Raw genomic sequence first — 21,145 nt, forward strand, 5'->3', positions numbered from 1 at the left:
GGGTTCATAGTCCTGAAATTATCATCAGTTGCTTAAATTCAAACATTTGTCCAAATTATGTTCCCTGAGGCAGGCTACATTCCAAATTATATTGGGCACCTGATCATTCAGTGGACTTTTTTGTGTGTATAATTGTTTATGATGCTTGGTTAATTTGTATGCTTTATGTATGATTTTTATGTAATAAACTATTGGTTTCTGGTCAGTTTATTTTGTTTATGGGGTCCTTTTACTAAGTTGCACTAATCGCTACTGAGTGCTTGAAAGGCTTACTGCAGGACAAGTTGAGGTGTCCCGTGATGTCCCGTGAAGCATATCTATGCTAATCAATAAGCACCGGCACACTAACTGATTAGCCTGTGAGGCCTTATTGCCTACAAAATAGTTGGTGGTAATGGTCATGTGCTGTTTTCCAGCTGTGAGAAGAAATGGCCTTAGTGCATGGGAAAGACCCACCTAACAGCATGTTTTATATTTATTTCCTAATTTACTGTCAATTGTATATCTTTTATATTTGCTCGTCTCTTAGGGCTCCTTTTACTAAGTGGTAGTAAGCCCAATGCAGGCTTACCACTTGCTATACACGAAGTACCACTGGGCTATCGCAGCAGCCCATCAGTACTTCCCACCCGTCATTTCCGGCGCTAATTAAGCAGTGCAGCACTGCCCGGTTGCTGCAGGAGTACTTATTGCCACCTCATTGGGTAGTGGTAAGCCCCCCCCCACCCTGAAATGGCCATGTGGCAAGTGCTTTATTTGCCCCCGGTCATTTCCTGTAGGAAGACGCGACTGCCTTTTTACCAGCTGCGGTAAAAGGCGGCCTCGGCACGCGTGTAAAACACGTGCTGATGCCAGCGCTGGCCCCCTTTTCAAATTATTCCTCCTCTAAGAAATGATGGAAGTGCCACAGCAAAACAGGGAGGGGCAAAAACTTAATCTTGATCTGAGATGAAGTAAATACAGTGCACGTCGGATAAGCGCATGCTCTGTTTAACAGCATGCTGTACTTCGGTCCCGTTTTTGGCACCATTAATTTCTATGGGGACAAACTTCGGTTTAACGCACCACTGATAAGTGCAAGATTCGCTTATATGCATGGTTTAAGACCACTCCTCTGCAGAAAAGACACCGCATAAGCGTGCGCACGGAATATGGAAGCCAATTGGCGCGTGACAACAAATGAGATTTCAAATTTACCGCCCCTTTAACTGCCACAGACTGTATAAGCGAAAGAATGTTGTTAAGAGTGTACACTGGGGTCGTCGTCGTCACGCAACTGTAAGACTGGCTGAACGAATAGAAGTTCTTAAAAAATTAGAATACAAACAAAGTCAAGCATCTATTGCTAAAGAATATGGTGTCAATCCCAGTCAAATTTCACGTATCTTGAAGCAGAAAGACCAGCTTCTGGAAGACTGGCAAAACAATACAAATCCACACCGGAAATGAAAACGGGCGGGAAAAGCTGAGGAGGTAGAGCTCTTCTTCGGTGGTTTTCTCAAGTCAGGAGAAGACAGTTTCCTGTCAGTGGTCCACTGCTTATGGAGAAAGCTAATCAGCTAGCTGAAAGACTTGGACTAACTGAATTCAAAGCCACTGTTGGATGGTTGGAAAGATGGAAGGAGAGGAACAACATAAAATTCAAGAAACAGCATGGTGAAAAACAAGACGCTGATGACTTTGGTGCTGAAAATTGGGTTGTTTCAGTTCTGCCTACCATCTTGAACGAGTTTGCACCTTGTGACATTTTCAATGCTGATGAAAACAGTCTCTACTGGCAAGCGATTCCTGATGGAACACTTGCATTCAAACAAGCTGAAACTACAGGAGGTAAAATGTCGAAGGACCGACTGACGATCCTCCTTTGCTGCAATATGGATGGGAGTGAGAAGTTGGAACCACTCGTCACTGGAAAGAGCAAACAGCCCCGTTGCTTCAAGAATGTTAAGCGACGTCCTGTGTCATATGAGGCTAACGCAAATTCATGATGACTGGGGAAATTTGGAAGCAGTGGCTAAAGTTAGACACTAGAATGCGGGCACAAAAGCGTCAGATTTTGTTGCTTTGAGATAATTGTGCTGCACATGGTATTGATGTCAGGCTGTCTAACATCAAGGTGGTCTTCCTGCCACCAAACACTACCTCTCTGATCCAACCTATGGATCAGGGCTTAATAGCCAATTTCAAACAACATTATCGGGCTCTTGTGCTACGTCGTCTGATGAGCATTATGGATGATCAGACTGGCAAGGATAAACATGCTGTTGAACTGGCTCGTAATCTATCACTGTTGGATTCCCTACATATGCAGAAAGAAGCCTGGAATCATGTTACACAGGCAACCATTGTGAACTGCTACAAGTGGGCAAGCTTCGTTAGGGATGTGGAGAGGGACGAAACAGATGCAGCTGTTGCAAACGCGTCAGATGAACAGGCTATTGACATCCTAGTCTGTGTTACTGAAGAGGAGTTTCATCACTACGTAGCTGTTGATTACGATCTACAAACAGCTGACGACAGCACAGATGTCCAGATATGCGCCTACATGCAGGCAACGGCTGATGATGAAACAGATGATGAAATGAGCAGCGAGGCACATGCTGACGAAATTCAACAACCTCCTGTCACTTTTGTAAGAGCGCTGGAGAGTCTCAACACCGTTCGGGCCTATCTGGAGGCCACTGGATGTCAGTGCTATGACAGTTTTTACCGTCTGGCAGACGGTCTATGGAACTCACAGACACAAGAGTGTACAGAGTACTATGACTGATTACTTCAAGTAAGCCTAACGTCAGTTAATGGAGACTGTATACTGTACATAAAACAAACAGTACTGTACATATGTTTATCAGATGTCAAGCTTCTTTGGGTCACAACGGTTAAGTGCATGCTCCGGTTAACTGCATGTATTTCTTTGGTCGCAGACCCTTGCACTTAAGTGGATTGCACTGTGTATTTGGGGAAGAGGTCTCCAGGCGGTAAATAACCGCTTTGCAGATATCTGGGATTAATAATCCCTTGGAAGACTGTCTGGGGTGGACCAAAGTGTTTAGAGTGACTTCTCTTCTAGAATGCCCCATATTACTTTTTCCAGATTTGACATTCAATTACACTAAACATCCATGAAGCCCTTTTATGACTTTTGCAAAGTGGTAGTTCTAAAGGAAGGGGTGAATTGACCCCTATGTCTTTTGTTCAGTGCTAGAAAGGCAAGCATATCTCAATCATGGTTCTTAATGAAATACCACGTTCTTACAATGACTTGAGACTCTTACCACTAAAGTTGCGCCTGAGCTTGGCTTCTTTTTCTCCATCTTCATCTAATCCTTCAGCTTTCAGTTTTTTCCAATTCAACTCATCTTTTTCTTGCATTTTCAGGTCACTGTGCAGTTCTGTCAGTTTCACAGCAGACAGGTGCAGCTTTAAATTGAAAAAGTAAAAGTAATAATTACTCCACAGTAAGTATCAGCCTATGCATTATACCATATTTCTTTGTAGAATGTTTATCAAAGAAACACAGAAAATGAAAGTAGATAAAGACCACAAGGCGCATCCAGTCAGCCCATCAATACCATCCATCATTAACTGTTCCTCTCCCTTAAGATCCTATGTACTTGTCCCATGCTTTCTTGAATTCAGATAGTGTTCGTCTCAGCCAGGAGACCATTCCACAAATTCATCACCCTTTCCACAAAGATGTATTTCCTTAGGTTACTCCTGATAAATATCAATGTGGCACTTATAATTCTGATATTCTTTTCATGAAGGAAAAAAAAAAAAAAAACAAAAAACCAGGATGTAGTCGTAAATATATCATATGTACCTATTTTGTCCCGTTCAAAATAAAATTTCTGAGTAAAGAACAAGGCAAATGCATTAACTGAAGTCTTAAATGCCCCACCCAACATAATGACAGAAGACAGGAAGAGCTGTGCTTTCTCAGCATCAGGGTGATACTTGAACAGCGCTCGTGGCCTACAATGGAGAAGCTGCAAACGCAAGTCAGGCTGCCTGTTGTAAGCACAAATAAGGAAGGAAATGAAGGCTCATGATCACGAATGGATTTTCAAATGCTTTTCAACTTTAACCTTAAATGAGCCCACACATCAAATAAAAAATCATTTTCAAAAGGCTAGATGTCAGATCCACAGGGGCAGTGTTAAACATGCTGGAGTCCAGTGCAGAAACTTTAAGAGGGGCTCCAAAGTTTACCAGTAGGCTGTATCTTGTTCAGCTTCAAGTAGGCTTAGGGTCCCTAAGCAAACGCCCTGTTTGCAACCAACCACCCCTAACAATGCCAGCCCCACAGAGCCATTTTTATTGCACCTCCAGACAAAAAAGCCCCTCATCACTTTTACATATAAAACTGAAAAGTGCCAACAAACTAGGAGAAAAACTAAACCATCTGCAGATTAAATGGCTCGAAACAAAACCTACTTTACTCATGCTGGCTCATCTGCTTTGCTCAGTAAGACTGAGGATATGGATGCATAACTCTACATTCCTGACTGCAAAGCAGATGAAATCAGCAGCTATAAAATACAGTTTTAAGCTAGGCCAGCAGCTTGAAAAGCAACTTTTTTCACTGGTGTCCATGTGGGTATTTTCACTTGGCTGGATGCTTATTTTTGCCTGTCTGCACCCAGATTTAAAGCTAGTGAACAGAACACAAAAGGAAAGGACACACAAATAACAAGCAGAGCACCCAAATGGTACCCTGGCAAAAAGGGCCAATGGGAAAAGCTTTGTTGCCACTAGTAAAAAACTTATGTAAGCAGAATGAAAAAAACTGCTATATACACTTTTCAAAATAAAACTTTTTAACTTAATAGATCACACAGCATATCCATGGTGAACATATAAATGTTTATACCAGGGCATGATAGGAACCAATTTGCTTCTGGCACCTAGATTTTCATGGTCCTTTTAAAAATAACAACAAAAAGGTGACCTTAGCAACCAGAGTTGGAGTTTCTACCTCTCTATACCACACGGCTCTATGCAAGTCTGAGCCATGTAGTGCAGGAATTCTAACTCTTCAGTCTTATTTTTTTAGGACTTCTACCATTTACATACAATTTAAAGTATGCTTGTTATTTGTATTTACAACCTGAATAGCAGTTGATGAGGACAATTGGGAATCTTATATTATTATTTAAATACCCCTGGGCTGCTTTAGCTTTATTATACCGTACCAGGATATTCTAACCTTCACATTTTACCTTACTTTGCACTGTGCATTTGTCACGAAATGCCTAGCTACCCGCCTGGGGTTACCCACGGCCACTTATGAGGGTCTATCCCCGGCACAGCTCAGGTGCATGCTGTTTGTGCTCTACACTAGAACCCTCCTCTCACCGACTGGGTCCCAACCGCCTCTGGGTGAGTCTCCCGCTCTCAAATTATCCCCAGTGATTTCTAGGTTACTGGAGGCCACACTCCCAATGGTCCCACAGTTCCTAGAAAGCACTCACAGACTCAACACAAAAACTACCAGGATTCTTTATCAGTCCAGACAGGCAGAGGCAACAAACTAAATTGTTTATTGTCTTAAAAATTGAACAATGAACAAAAAATGTGCAATCAGCAAACAATAACAGGTAACTGAAATATGGCTCAATTATAACACTAACTAAACATTTGTTTACTTTCTAGAAAGTAGCTAGGGAGATCAGGACATATAGCTGCTCACCAATCATCATATACAACTGTTTTACAGGGCTTCAGCAAAGAGCTTTCGCTCTCTCTCTTCACCTAGGCTGAAACTGGAGCAAATTCCAGTACAATCCAAATGAAATGAGCTCCTGAGCCAATCAGGGCCCAGAACAACAAGGTTCAAAAAAATAGATGTTTACATCACTACAGGCATTTCCTTTATCTGAGTGCAAACTAAGGGGGTCTTTTACTAAAGCTTAGCTCGAGCTATCTGCAGCAGGGCCCTGCTGCATATAACTTGATCTAAGCTTTAGTAAAAGACCCCCTAAAAGAAGGAACAGTCTTTCCTCTGTAACAGTTTTACACATAAACATGCACCACCTGCTGGCCAAACTAGAGAAATACATTTCAAGAAATATTCAATACAATTTTCAGGCTTAAAAAACATGCTGTTCTGTCACAACATACTTGAGCAACAGTCAGCTTTTCCTTCAAATCTTGTTTTAAAGTTACTCTCTTCAGCTTATTAAAAGGTTAGCGCAAAAAAAAAAAATGCAACTGGCATTCAAGATCCAATAAAAGAGCAGTGGATAATAAGACCCATACTGAAATATTCAGACTATTCTGTATGTAAGTTTGGTTAAATGCCATTTCAAATAATTTTTACCTCACACGTCATGTGAAAGTTGAACACTACCAGAACAAATGAATGACTAGGATAAACCAGGTGGCATCAAATAGTGTGATGAGCTATATGGTTAAACATTATGTCTTTACCAACTTAAGAAAGCAGATAATGAACCTTGCTCTGTTGTAGTATCTATTAACCAATTCATTCTCCAGAGTAGTTCAAACATATTTTACTTAAAAATACAAGGATGTTAAATACTTGTACAAGTATGTTCAGGTTATTCATCCTCTTTATTTATTGAATACACAGGTTATACATCCCTTTCTCATGGCAGGTTTTAAATTTCATAGATAAGTAAATGAAACTTTCACTGTTGTAAAGCACATGGACCATAAACTGTACAGTTTAAGAACTTGTTTTCTCTTCAGTTTAGGGCTCAGCTATGTTAGGATTAACTTGGAGGGGCGGAGAAGAGGAAATTAAAGTTTAATGAATGCTACACACCTGAATCAAAATTTTGAACACAGCAGATGTCAGCAGCAGGGCAATGGAGTCGATACACCATACCTTCAAATCCAACATTTTTCTACTGTCTGACTCCAACTCCTACAGATATTAGGCTTTACATTTTTTGTTCTGGATCCAAGTTCTGTTAAATATAACATATTTACCAGTGCTTTATATCCAGGACAAATATATAAGTATCAAACATATAAACGGCGAGTGACCGTACTCACCGCAAATGCGCAGTAGAGACCTTCTCTGCCCCGCCCCCACGTCAATACGTGATGACGGGGGGAGGGGGGCGGGACAGAGAGGGAAACTGCGAGGGAGGGAGGGAACCGCTGACGTCGCTACCGCTCCCCCCCCAAGGTAGCCGCTACCACCCCCCCTTCACCCGGCCCGGGCCCTCTCTTCGTTGTTCAACTTACAGCAGCGCTGAAACAGCAGCAAGCAGCTCAGCTTCAGCTCCCGTCGGCCTTCCTTCCCTGCCTGTGCCCCGCCCTCGCCGACGTGACGTCACACGAGGGCGAGGCACAGGCAGTGAAGGAAGGCCAACGGGAGCTGCTGCTTGCTGCTGTTTTGGCGCTGCTGTAAGTTGAATAACGAAGAGAGGGCCCGGGCCGGGTGAAGGGGGGGGAGGGAGGGGGAAGGAAAACCCCAATACCAGCCCGTTTTTACGGGCTCAACTGCTAGTAATATGATAAATTTACCATATACTAAAATGTTATAAGTTTTCATATGCAAAAAGACCCAACACGGGAATGTGTTTCAGCTTAGAAAGCCTGCCTAAGGGGTCTCTGCTGGAAAAACAAATAGAGTTTTTATACTTCCAAGGTACAAAACCACAAAGTAGACTGTTGAACAACTCAAGAAAGCTTCTCAGCGCAGCTTGCTCTTGCCATCAGACAGTTGCAGGTCCCACCTTGCTTGTTGATATAAGCCACCAGCGTCACATTGTCAGAGGAAATTCAGACTGGAGCCCTCATCAGAAAAGCTGCAAAGTTGCGTAAGGCATTCCGCAGTGCCCTGAGCTTCAAGCGATTTATCGACCACCGAGACTCCTATTCTGCTCAGGTGCCCAATGCCAGATAAAACTTGTAATGAGCTCCCCAATTCAACTTGCTGGCATCTATTGTCACCACTCCCATTGTGTTATGGGAAAGGGAGCTCCAACGGTCAAATTCTTGGGTGACAACCACCACTGAATACTCTGTCTGGCAACCAGTGTCCAAGGAAGATAGAGGTCATACTTCTTTGACACTGGAGACCAGCAGCTGAGAAGAGATTCCTTTAATAGCCACATATGACCCATGCACATGGCAATGACCTTAGAACCTGGAAATAGTCCCAGACCCTGGGATTGTCTTGACCGAGGAGGGCCTCCTGCGCTGAATGAAAAAGATCCTCTCCCGCACTGTGTCAACTAGAACACCCAGATACTGCAGCATCTGTGATGGAGTTAGTTTGCTCTTTTCAAAATCGATCATCCAACTCAATGACTGAGCAGATAGACAACTTTGTCCTTCGCTGCTACGCTAACTGACTAGGACATATGAATGAGCCAGCTGAGATACAGGTGAACTCCGATTCCCTGGTGCTGAAGGAAGGCAACCACCATCACCAGCACCATAAACTTGGAAAACATTCTTGGAGCCATGGCTTGACCGAAGGGCAAAGCCATGAACTGGAAGTGAGGTCCCAGCACTGCAAAACGTAGAAACTTCTGATGCAGTTGCCATATGGGTATATGAAAGTACGCCTTGAGATCGATAGAAGTTAGAAATTCTCCTGCTTGAACTGAGGCTATGACTGCTCTTAGTGTCTCCATGCAAAAGCAGGACACTCGGAGGCAGCGGTTTAGACCTTTAGACTGGACGAAAGGTGCCTTCCTTCTTTGGGACAATGAAGTAGACAGAGAATGAGCCTTATCCCTGTTCAGCCTGAAGAACTGTTACAATGGCCAGGAGTGCCAGCACAGAATCGATGGTGGCCTGAACCTTAACCGCCTTTAAACAAGGAGGCTGGAAGAAGATAAGAACGACTGGGCAGGAGAACTCCAACTTAACATAGTAACATAGTAACATAGTAGATGACGGCAGATAAAGACCTGCATGGTCCATCCAGTCTGCCCATGACAAACTCATATGTGTATACCTTACCTTGAATTTGTACCTGTCCTTTTCAGGGCACAGACCATATAAGTCTGCCCAGCAGTATTTCTCGCCTCCCAACCACCAGTCCCGCCTCCCATCACCGGCTCTGGTACAGACCGTATAAGTCTGCCCTCCCCTATCCTCGCCTCCCAACCACCACCCCCTCTTCCCCCAACTGCTCCGCCACCCAATTTCAGCTAAGCTTCTGAGGAACCATTCCTTCTGCACAGGATTCCTCTATGCATATTGCTTATGTACTCATTATTGCTCTTTTAAATAGTAGTAATAAACAATATTAAGTGTAAACTTCTGTGAGAATATCCAGAACCCACTGGTCTGACATGATTTTCGCCCACTCCTCTTGAGGGCATCTTCACACCAAAGGAAGAGTGACCCAGCCTTGCATCATTTGCATCATTGTGAAGCTCTGGAGGCATTGGGCACACTAGCTATGTGCCATGGCAGCCAAAGACCTACTTGGAACCAGGGACCTCTCATACTTTGGCCACCAAATTTTAAAAACGTGGTTTATAAATCAGTACTCTCTGCTGGTTTCTTCTATATTGGAACTCTCTCCCAAAATCTATTAGATTTCATGCTAACTGCTTACAATTCCAAAAATTGCTAAAAACTAATTTGTTCACCAATTAGTTCCAAAATTCATTATATTAGTTAATATAACAATATCCAGTTGCCAATCTTGCTTCTTTTCTGTACTGCGAATCTATCAATATGTACACTATTTGTAGTTGATTTGCTAATCTGTTACTCTGTTGAAATTCAAACTCTGTATTTTTAATCTAAACTGAGCCACACTGAACGTGAGCTTGTTTTCCAGGATAATATGGGATATAAATGTCATAAAAAATATGAAGTCTGACATTAGAAAAGACACAGGGTGAAGATTTTGCATTTTCACTGAGTTTTTTTTTTTGTAACTAATGATTAATAACAGTGGCTGTTGCAGTTAGTACTGACACCTATATCTGAAGTTTACTTTTCTTCTCTTTACTGTTCTGAATTGGTGATTAAGAGTTTTTGAACATATTGATTTTCTGTATAATAAATGAGAGCTCTTTAGTGGTTGACAGTAACTTGCATGCCATTAGTTTACTCTATTGGGAGTAAACTTTCAGTATGTGCATTGTGCAACTGTGTACAGAAGATAGCACACAGTTCTAATGCACATCGCCCATTTTCTGCAGCATGTGAGACAAACTGCTAGAAAAGGCAAGCAGAGACTAAATAGCATTCTAGATCTATGGGATTCAGCAAATTTTTAAAAACGTGAGCGCACATCAAAATCTTAGTTACATTTTTTACTAAAACTATGCAGTCAAAACCATTTTCCCTCAATGGCCCAAACAGACTAGAAACATTAATAGCCGGTCCCCTTTTTTTCTCTGCCAGTAGTTTATCCAAGCGTCCTCCGGATTCCCCGACGACTTTTAAAGCGGAAAGTATAGGATGTGGAGAAGAATCTGGCTTCTTTTCCTCTTTTAAAAGCCGCAGAATAAACTGCTGGCAGACAAGAAAAGGGAGGCGGATCCTACACTTCCGATGGGAAGATCCAGGAGTCATCTCCGGCGGCTCAAATGCCGCATCCTCTGATAAGCGGTTCTGAGAAAAAAAGAACACGCAAGATCCGCCTTTTTCCTAGTCCCTTTCCACCAAAATAAACCAGAATTGCTTAAACCTCAATCCTAGTGAAAAGCAAACGTGTGCCTACCATAATTGGCCACACACAAAATACACTCAGCGGGAGAAAAAGCCCAGTGTGTATGAGCGTGAACACGGACAGCAGGTTATCATTTGTTTTGCCGGCTCAGAGAGTTCTGCCAGCCTCAAACACTCACCCGTTGCGCTTTCTCCCACACTTGGTTCAGTTTAAGAACCCGGAATTCGATTGCCTCACGCTGCGTCTCTTTCTCATTCACCTCCCGCGAATATCTGTTGTTGTTTCCGCCGCCCCCGAGGGCAGTAAGCACCAAACAACCGAACAGCGCTAGCCCGAAAAAGAGACGAGGAAGCATTGCGATGCGAAATAGCAAAAAAACGTCAAAGCTTACTGTACTGTACACAGTTCTTTAGGAATTAGGATACCATTACCAACACACTGGCCGGCACCGCCCCCAGCCACATAACACAATCCACCAATCATTGCTTCCCCTGGCAGTCATTCAGCCCGCCTACCAGCTGCCAATCCACCAATTACATCTCCATCAGTCGTCTGTTGGGAACTTGTCCCCGCCCCCACGGTCACATTCAACAATCACTGCTCTCTATGCCATTAGGTATGCCCCTTTCCGCTCTTCCACTCACCAATCATCGTTCTATTGCCCAATCGGCCCGCCTCCTAAGGACAGATCCACCAATCAACGCTCAATCAGTTCACACTTCTACTAACAGCCACACTCAAGGAGGTTAGATTGAGAACTGGAGACGGCATGACGTCAAAAGGTTGAGAGAGCATCAGGTTAGCCTCTGATCTGTTTCCCCTCCTTCATTCAGCCGTCCGTCAGCAGCAGCACCTCGAACACACAAAATAAAGCAAGAAAACTTATGAACTAGCTTATCCAGCCATCCACGTTGTCGTTCTTTATTGTTTGGTAGCATTTTTATTTAATCTCAATTATATTTTCAAACATGCCAGTTTATGCAGCATTCGGATGTACACAGAGGAAGAAGAATAACGGAATAACATTTCGTAGGTTATAACTCGTAATCAGTGTGTCATTTGGAGGGGCTGGTTAGGTTACAGGGACACCCTAGCATGTGTTATATTCGTGCAGAGATTTGTTTTCTCCTGGTAAAGGGCTACTAAAATAGACATCATGTTATGAGAATCAGGTGAGGTGCTCAATATTCAGCTTTTTTTATTTATTTACTTATTTATGAGATTTATATCGACATTAAACATGAATTAGGTTGAAACCTGTAGCATTTAAAATCTTTTTTGTTTTTCCTGTGCCTAGATCAAAAGAGAAAGATGTTTTGTGGGAACTTGCGCTTTTTGTTTTGTGGAATCTATCTTCTATCTATTCTATCTATCTATATAAAAGTCAACCCCAACGTTCTATGACGCCTCCAGCCGGAAGTGTGAAGCGCCACAGATATCCGGTTTCCCCATGAGTGAAGGAAAACAGCACAGCACGAAATCCCTCTCTCTGTAACAGTGAAGGACTCAGAGGGGGGAGGGGAGAGAGACGCCCTCACTCTCTCGGTAATACAAACACAGCACAGCAGGAAACGTAACACTGAAGGACTGGACTCGGAGGGGGGAGGGGGAGAGAGAGGGCAGGGACACTCCCACATGCACACTCTGAAGAAAACCTTGCTAGCCTCGCATCAGAAACGGGGCATTTTTACTAGTGTATTATAAAAATGCACTTAATATTGTTTATTACTACTATTTAAAAGAGCAATAATGAGTACATAAGCAATAATGAGGGCAGAGCTACCTTCATGTACAAGTCCAGAGTCAGTCTAAGGGCCCTATTTACAAAGCCGCGTTATAGGCACGTTAACATTTTTATCATGTAACATAACATAGTAACATAGTAGATGACGGCAGAAAAAGACCTGTACGGATCCAGTCTGCCCAACAAGATAAACTCACGTGCCATTTTTTGTGTATACCTTACCTTTTTGATGTGTTAACCATGTACGCGCGCCTACAATATCCCTATAGGTGCTTACACGGTTAGTGTGTGTGCTAATTGTAGGCACATTAAGGTGCGTTAATGTTTTTAGCGTGGCTACACTTAGCGCGAGCACTGACCATGTAGGCGCCTATAGGGATATTGTAGGCACTTACATGGTTAACGCACGTTAAAAATGTTAACGCATCTATAATGCTGCTTAGTAAACAGGGCCCTAAAAACGCTAACACGCCTTAGTAAACAGGGCCCTAAATGACCTAACATTTTTCAGTTTTGTGATATATATTTATTTCTTATTCAAGTCTGTTTGGTGTAAAAGGCTCCCAGCTGTGTGTTTGTATATAGATGACGCCTGGGAATAATGATAACTAAGGGAAAGCAGAAGTAGAACAGTTGGAGCTGAATGACATTTATGTTTTCCAAATGGTGATGCATAGCGTGATGGGATGTCTGTTGTAAGACCACAATAAATAATTTCTTAACCACATAAGGGTGGTTAAACAATTTGGTATAAACTGTGTTCTTTATGACTTGTTTTGTACTGCTTTGGGTCCTACTGATCTGTACATCTGTTGTGTTATTTTGGTGAGTGGAAACAGTCGAGTGGGCTTATAGGTAGGGGATTACGGGAGGGGAAAGGTTCTTGGGTTATATTATCTATAAAAGTTTTTATTGTGCCATGTTGGACACTTCACTGTTTTATCTTGTTCTGTATGAAGCTTATCAACCAACATGTGCTTTGAATAAAGATGATTAAAACATAAAAAATAAGTTTTGGATGTTTCTGAATTCTGTTATTCTGTCTCACTGTATTTCCAGTTTTGGTACAGTATAAATCATCACAAGGACAAAGTATAAGAAAACCAATGGACTGCATTAGGGACATAGGCCATTTAGTTATATTTAAACAAAAGAGAGAGCTGCATGAAAGAAAACATTTAATTTTATTATTTTGACTTATGAAAACCACTTGTCCTTGAAACATGCTCAAAACAGAATAATCCATTTGTACAAAACATATAAGGTGAAGATGTTATTCCATGTGCCCCAATGAGAGGAGAGTTTAATCTTACTTCTAATCTTTATAACACCAGGCTTCCCATGGCAGATTACAACAGTTAAGATAAACTTATCAGTAAGCAGGGAATCCTCACTGAAATTTGCCTACGTATTACCTTATTGTATAGAGCAGTATAGAAAAACCTTTATTAATGCTGTTTCTACCAATTACAAAGAGGAGTGTGGTAGCCGTGTTAGTCCACTCTTAAGGTTATCAATAGAAATCAAACAAAATAAAACATGGAAAAGAAAATAAGATGATACCTTTTTTATTGGACATAACTTAATACATTTCTTGATTAGCTTTTGAAGGTTGCCCTTCTTCGTCAGATCAGAAATAAGCAAATGTGCTAGCTGACAGTGTATATAAGTGAAAACATTCAAGCATTACTATGACAGTCTGACAGGGTGGGAGGATTGGGGTGGGTAGGAGAGCAACCTTCGAAAGCTAATCAAGAAATGTACTATGTCCAATAAAAAAGGTATCATCTTATTTTCTTTTCCATGTTTTATTTTGTTTGATTTCTATTGATTACCAATTACAATAATTTTTGAAGCTGTTATAGTGATGCTTAGTATTTATTTCATGATATTTATATTTACATATGGGAAGCTTTAAATAAAGTAAAAAGCTGTCAAGTAAAAAAAAAAAAAATTTTGTCCTCCACTGGGTGAACCAGTGTGGCGGCAATCTCCGCCTACTGCCAGCAAGTTCTGCCTACTGGCATATAATGGGTTAGATAGCCTCGTACCGTCTCCTGTTCTCAATCTAACCTCTTTGGCCCAGAACATCCAATGGGTCACAATTTTTGAGAGGGAGATTTTAGTCCACGCTCCAGCCCCGCCCCACTCTGCCTTGGCTCAACCCACTACATGGCTCCGCCCCCTGGCACACCTCAAACCTATGGCCATTTCAGAAAGTATTTCATTTAATAGCCTAATACTCTTTTCAAGTAGCTTTCACAGTCCAAAACCTCCTGCCTCAGGTCATGTCAGTATAATGCTGTTATGGTGTCCTCTCCTGATCTGAGGAAGGAAGTGCTGGTCTTAGAAAGCTAATCAAAAATGTTTTTAAATCAGAGAAGGTATCACCTTATTTTTTATTTTGTGTTTTATTTGCATTTATTGACCAATATTAACACAGCTACCACATTACTTTATCCTAAATTAAAAATAAAATTATTTTCTATATTTGATGTCTGGCCATTTACTTTTTCTAATTGTGTTGCTCCCATTCTCTTGATTCCGCTTTCCTTCATCTTCTCTTAACTCTCTTGCCAGGGTTTCCTGTCCATTTGACATTTTCTCTCCTTTTTCTTTGTTTTCTTCAATATTATTCTGCCCCTCTCTCTGTCCAGATTTAATTCATTGTTACTATCCATTCTTTAATTTCCTTCTTTTTACTTCATCTACCTATGGCTTTTCATCTTTTCTTCACCCTTGTTCTCCCCATGCCCCTTCCTCTTATTCTCCAGTCTTTCAGTACTCTGTCCTCTCCCCTTTCCATCCAGCATCTCCTCTCTTTTTCTCCCTACCCTTCCATCCAGCGTCTTCCCTCTTTCTCTCCCCATCCTTCTACCCATCTACCCTGTCTCTCATCTTTCCTTCCAGTGTCTCTCTCCCCCCTCCTATACAGTGTCTATCTCTCTACCCTTTTCTGTTCAGTGTCCCCCCTCTCTCTCCACATCCTTCCAGTCTCTCCCCCTTTCTCTCTGCATCCTTTCATCCATCTCCCCTCTTTCTCTCCCTATCCTATCCAGCGTCTTCCCTTTTTCTCTCCCTATCCTTCCATCTAGCATCTTTCTCTCCCTTCCATCTGTCTTCCCTCTTTTCTCATCCTTCCATCCAATGTCTACCCCTTCTCCCGATCCTTCCATCCATCTACCCCAATCTTTCCATCCAGTGTCTATCTGTACCCTTCTCCATTCATCATGTCCCCTCTCTCTCTTTCCATCCTTCAGTATCCCTCCTGATTTTATCCCTACCCTTCCAGCTTCTTCCCCCTTTCTCTCCCTCCTTTCATCCAACATCTCCTCTCTTTCTCTCACCATCTGTTCAGCCAGGATCCCCCCCCCCTTCTCCCCATCCTTCTCTACAGCAGCTTCTCTTTCCAGCCCTTTTCCATGTCCTGTCCTCTCCCCATCTTTCCACTCATCTCTCTCTCTCTGTACCCCTCATCTATCCAGTGTCTTCACTCTATCATTTCCTCCCCACTCTCTCCATTCTACCTCCTGCCTCCCGCTCCCTTTTCCACCCAGTATCCGTTTCCAGGCCACTGTTGCTACTCCTGTTGGGCAGCAGCGGCCGTAACAAAAAAAATAGCAAGCGCAGGACCACAGCAGCCTTCAAGTATGGGCTGTCAGCTCTGCCGGTCCTCTTTCCTCTCTCTACCCTCTCAGAGAGAGGACTGGCAGAGCCGACAGTGCATGTCTGATGGCTGCTGTGGCCCAGCGCTTGCTTTTTTGTTTGTTACCTTTTTTTTTCATGGCTGCTGCTGCCCACAGGAGAAGCTGCAGCAGTGGGGGAAAATGCGATCTGACTCGCGGTGTCTCAGCGGGAGTGCGGGAGATGACCTTGCCAAAACGGGAGTCTCCCCTGAATGCGGGAGAGTTGGAAGGTCTGTTGGCCACACTTATCCACCACTCATTTCCGTACCATCAGTAAGCCCACCCTTTTCCAGTCTTCGACCTGTCAATCACCGGAGACTGCTCAGGATCTGTCACTCTCAAGACAGCACGCTTCTGGTGGATTCCAGTTTAGAAATTATGCCTCAGGAAGAGGCGTGGGGGGCATCTTGTCATTCAGGATTCAAGACATGATTCGTGTGTTGCCTGTCCTGGCCTTCTAGTGGTCTTGCTTGGAGTCACTGTGGACAATACAGTGAAATCACCAGAGAATCAAAAGACAAAATCAGGGCTGGTTTTGGTGCCCTCTATGCGAAAACTAAAATTGATGTCCCTTTCCATAGTGTTATCTCCAGGAAGTTGAGAGGACTGAAAAAAAAAAATGCCTTAACACCAAATGAAAAGAAAAGAAAAGTAACATTTTTTCTTCTCCACTAGCATACTAAGGAGCCCCTTTTCTAAGGAGCAGTAGGGCTACTGCATGGGTAACGTAGCAAAACAGCACTACTGCTGTTTCCTGTGCCAGAAAATAATTTTGTATTTTCTAGTGCGGGGGGTGAAGAGTAAGCGTGCTCGGTGGTAATTGGGCAGTGCTGCACACTGACCAAGTACTGCTGGGTTAGCACGTGAGGAGGCGGTAAGGGCTCAGGAAGTAAATGGCTATGTGCCAATATTTTTATTAGTGTACGACCATTTACAACCTCCATATTAAAAATAGTTTTTTTACTGCCGTAGTAGTAAGTGGCCTCGTCATGCGGCAATTCCACACGTCCATGCTACCACAGGCCACTTAGGCCTCTTCCTACTGCAGCTTAGTAAAAGGGCCCCTAAGAGGGTAATTTATAGCAGGTTGCCTGTGGGGCTCATTTTCAAAACACTTAGATTTACAATGTTCCATAGGTTCATGTAACTTTGTAAGTCTAACTACCCTGTTTACTAAACCAAATTATAATCCACAATAGTACACTACCTCCTATCCCCAGACTCTCCTATTTCCTCTGGAGTCTTTCATGAGGTACTTTGTCAAATGCCTTTTGAAAATCCAGATATACAATATTGACTGGCTCTCCTTTATCCACATGTTTGTTCACCCCTTCAAAGAAAATGTAGATTGGTGAGGCAAGATTTCCCTTTACTAAATCCATGTTGTCTTTGTCTCATTAATCCAAGGTTTTAAATATGCTCTGTACCATTTTGCCATGCACTGATGTCCGGCTCACTGGTCTATAATTTCCCGGATCACCTCTGGAATCTTTTTAAAAAATCAGCGTTACATTGGCCGCCCTCCAATCTTCTAGTACATGCATGATTTTAAAGATAAATGACAAATTACTAACAATAGTTCTGCAAGTTCATTTTTCAATTCTATCAGTACTCTGGGCTGAGTACCATCTGGTCCAGGCGATTTGCTACTCTTCAATTTGTCAAATTGTGCCATTTCATCTTCCAGGTTTATAGAGATTTCATTCAGCGTCTCTGACTCGTCAGCTTTGAATATCTTTTCTGGCACCGGTATCTCTCCCAAATCTTCTTCGCTGAAGACTGAAGCAAAGAATTCATGTAATCTCTCTGCTATGCCTTTGTCTTCCATGAGTGCCCCTTTTACTCCTCGGTCACCTAGCAGTCCAACTGATTCTTTTGCCGGTTTCTTGCTTTTATTATACCTAAAACATTTTTTTACTATTGGGCTCATTTTCAAAAGAGAAGGACGTCCATCTTTCAACATAAATCGGAAGATGGATGTCCTTCTCCCAGAGACGTTTTTGACATGGACGTCTTTGGTTTCGAAAATTGCCGAAAGTCAGAAACGTCCATGTCTAGGGATGTACAAATCTAGGGACGTCCAAATTTAAGGATTTGGACGTCTCTGACAGTATTTTCGAAACGAAAGATGGACGTCCATCTTTTTTTGAAAATACGGGTTTCCCCGCCCCTGGATTTGGACGTTTTGCAAGGACGTTCAAATCGCAACTTGGATGTTTCTTTTGAAAATGCCCCTCCACGTGTTTTTACCTCCAATGCAATCTTTTTTTCAAAGTCCCTCTTTGCCTTCCTTATCAGTGCTTTGCATTTGACTTGCAAAATGATCTCCCACCATAACATCAGAAACATTCTCCCTGTTTGTGAGCACCAGGTCTAGGCACAGGCAGCTCCTTGTGACTCTGGGCAAGTCACTTAACCCTCCGTTGCCCCATGTAAGCCGCATTGAGCCTGCCATGAGTGGGAAAGCGCGGGGTACAAATGTAACAAAAAAAAAAAAAAAAGAATAGTCCAATAAACAATCCGGGTCTGGGCAGGCGGCAGGCAGAAGAATAGTCCAATAAACAATCCGGGTCTGGGCAGGTGGCAGGCAAAAGAATAGTCCAATAAACAATCCGGGTCTGGGCAGGCGGCAGGCAGAAGAATAGTCCAAAAACAAGCAGAGTAAAAGTCACCAACACGAAAAGCACAAAGGCACTGCAACACTTCACACCAAAGGAACGCCTCTGAAGAACACTGTTGCAAGGCAACTAAGAACCTTACCAGGTGGTTAATAAAGGCAGGTCACAAGGGAGTTCACCAGGTATGGGTGCTGCTTGGTTCCAAAAAAACTCCCAAAACAATCTGGAGAGCTGGAAGATCCGGACCAGACCAGCATATCTTCTGGAACACGGGAAACGGTGAACCATCACTTCGCAGCATTCCCCAGGTCTAAACCCTGGGGACTGAGGTGACTGCGAGCCAGGGACCGGGACACAACCGTGACAGAGAGTTAATTCTGGTTGATGTTCTTGATTTTTCAGAGTTGGAGAATAAACCATTTTGCATGAACTGCTGACTCCAGAGTGGTTGTTGGACTTTTAGAGACTCTAAGTGTCTTCTAAACCTGACTAACTTAACAGCCAGCCTTATCTCCCACAGCAGCATTTGGACTTTTGAACTTCCTGGGGAAGAAGGGGGAAACCCACACACTAACACTTCTTTCCCCAGGTAGAGCGCCAAGAGTAAAGGGTCCAATGGAGACTGCCTTTGAGAGGCTCTAGCTGGGTTGATCCCGAAACCAGAAGTGCCCCAGGTAAAGGGGCATTACATTTGGCATGAGCTGTAAAAAGACTGTGCAGACTCAAAGAGACTGAGAATAAAGGCTGCTATCAGAGTGGAATCAGAAGGGAACAACAAATATTTAAATGCAAATTTATGTATATAGTTTCAGCAAGATCCATCTAAAGGGGATCCTGAAATATAGGACAGGGGGAGCAACCTCCATGCTTCCCCCATCATGCACCTTCCCCCCTGCTACCGCACTTTCTGTCCCTGCTGGGCTGCTTCTTAATGATTCACATGTGTATTGTATTTTCATTGTTGGAAATTCTATGGTAATAGAAACATAGAAACATGACAGCAGGTAAGGACCAAATGGCCCAGCCAGTCTACCCATCCTCGGTAACCACTATCTCCTCCTTTCCCCAAAAGATCCAATGTGCCTGTCCCATGCTTTCTTAAATTCAGACACAGTCCTTTTCTCCTTGACCTCCAGTGGGAGGCTATTCCATGCGTCCACCACCCTTTCTGTGGAAAAGTATTTCCTTAGATTACTCCTGCCTATAATCTCTTAACTTCATTTTATGCCTTCTCATACCAGAGTTTTCCTTCATTTGAAAAAGGCTCACCTCCTGTACATAAATGCCACAGAAGTATTTAAACATCTCTATCACATTCCATCTCTCCCACCTTTGTTCCAGAGTATTGTGGTCTATAAGTCTGTCCCCATATGCTTTATGACAGAGACCACTGACCACTTTTGTAGCCACCCTCTGGACCAAATCCATCCTGTTAATAGCTTTTCATGGGTGCAGTCTCCAGAATTGCACACAGTGTCCTAAATGGGGCTTCACCAGAGACTTATACAAGGACACTATCACCTCTTTTTTTCCTGCTGGCTACTCCTCTCCCTGTTCACCTGAGAATCCTTCTGGTTTTGACCGTTGCCTTATCTACTTGTTTGGCCACGTTAAGATCATCAGATATGATTACCTCCAAGTTCCGCTCTTCTTTCATACACAGAAGTACTTTACCTCTTGGTGACTGAACCATGTAGCGTTTGCCATATATGGTGATATGAAGAAGACAATTATCTAATAGCAATCCTATATTTAGGCACATAGAGGGGTGGCTGTCTGGAACCTATTCTATAACAGAAAGTAGGCACCTGCTTTCTCTGTTTAGAATACTAGCGTAACAAGTAAATGATGCACATCATAGAGCTGGTGTAAATGTTTGTAACTAAATTGCTAAAAAAATGTGCATAAATGATAATATTCTATAATTTACCCCTGCCCAGGCTTTGTCCAGACTTTGACCGTATATACATCCACCTTCAAACTACATGCCTTTGCATCTAGGTGCCAGGTTATAAAATATCTGTAGATGGAATATTGACATTTATGAGAGTAGGTGTACATATACATGTGTTTATGCTAGTACTTAGGTCATTTATGCACATTCATGGAGCCTAAATGCTGGTGATGGCTTTATTACTCTCCTAATGACTGAACCATGTTTGCTACAGGTTGCTATATGTCCTGTCAACTAGTGGTACAGAAGCATGATAAAACCCAGTGCTATGGGATAGAAGCACCCTATGGTTAAACTGGAAATTCCATCATTGCAAATCTGTTGATAGTTACATCTGATAGTTTCATACATGATCACACTTTGTTACATTTTATTATCCTTACCAAAACAATGTTAAACTGCATAGATATTCATAGATATGCAGTATATCAAGATAAATAAACAGAATCATGAAAATGTGGAGAATTACAGCAATATCTACTTGAAAGGATTTTCAATGTTTTTTCTCCTAGACATTCTAGA

The 21,145-nt window shown here is 42.6% G+C and overlaps 1 protein-coding gene across 1 annotated transcript in view; it reads right to left on the reverse strand.

Annotated features, from left to right (window-relative positions):
• The window catches only part of LRPAP1 (LDL receptor related protein associated protein 1), a 53,469-nt gene extending 42,406 nt beyond the window's left edge, over window positions 1-11,063 (reverse strand). Inside the window, exons 1-2 of the mRNA XM_030191144.1 lie at window positions 10,800-11,063; window positions 3,276-3,420 (exon numbers count right to left, since the gene is read on the reverse strand). Of these exons, the coding sequence (XP_030047004.1) occupies window positions 3,276-3,420; window positions 10,800-10,976 (322 nt within the window). The 5' untranslated portion in view covers window positions 10,977-11,063. The remainder of the gene's footprint in view (window positions 1-3,275; window positions 3,421-10,799) is intronic.
• Window positions 11,064-21,145: the final 10,082 nt, after the last annotated feature.

This window comes from Microcaecilia unicolor, chromosome 2, assembly GCF_901765095.1.
Source record: "Microcaecilia unicolor chromosome 2, aMicUni1.1, whole genome shotgun sequence".
In the NCBI taxonomy this organism is placed as follows: domain Eukaryota; kingdom Metazoa; phylum Chordata; class Amphibia; order Gymnophiona; family Siphonopidae; genus Microcaecilia; species Microcaecilia unicolor.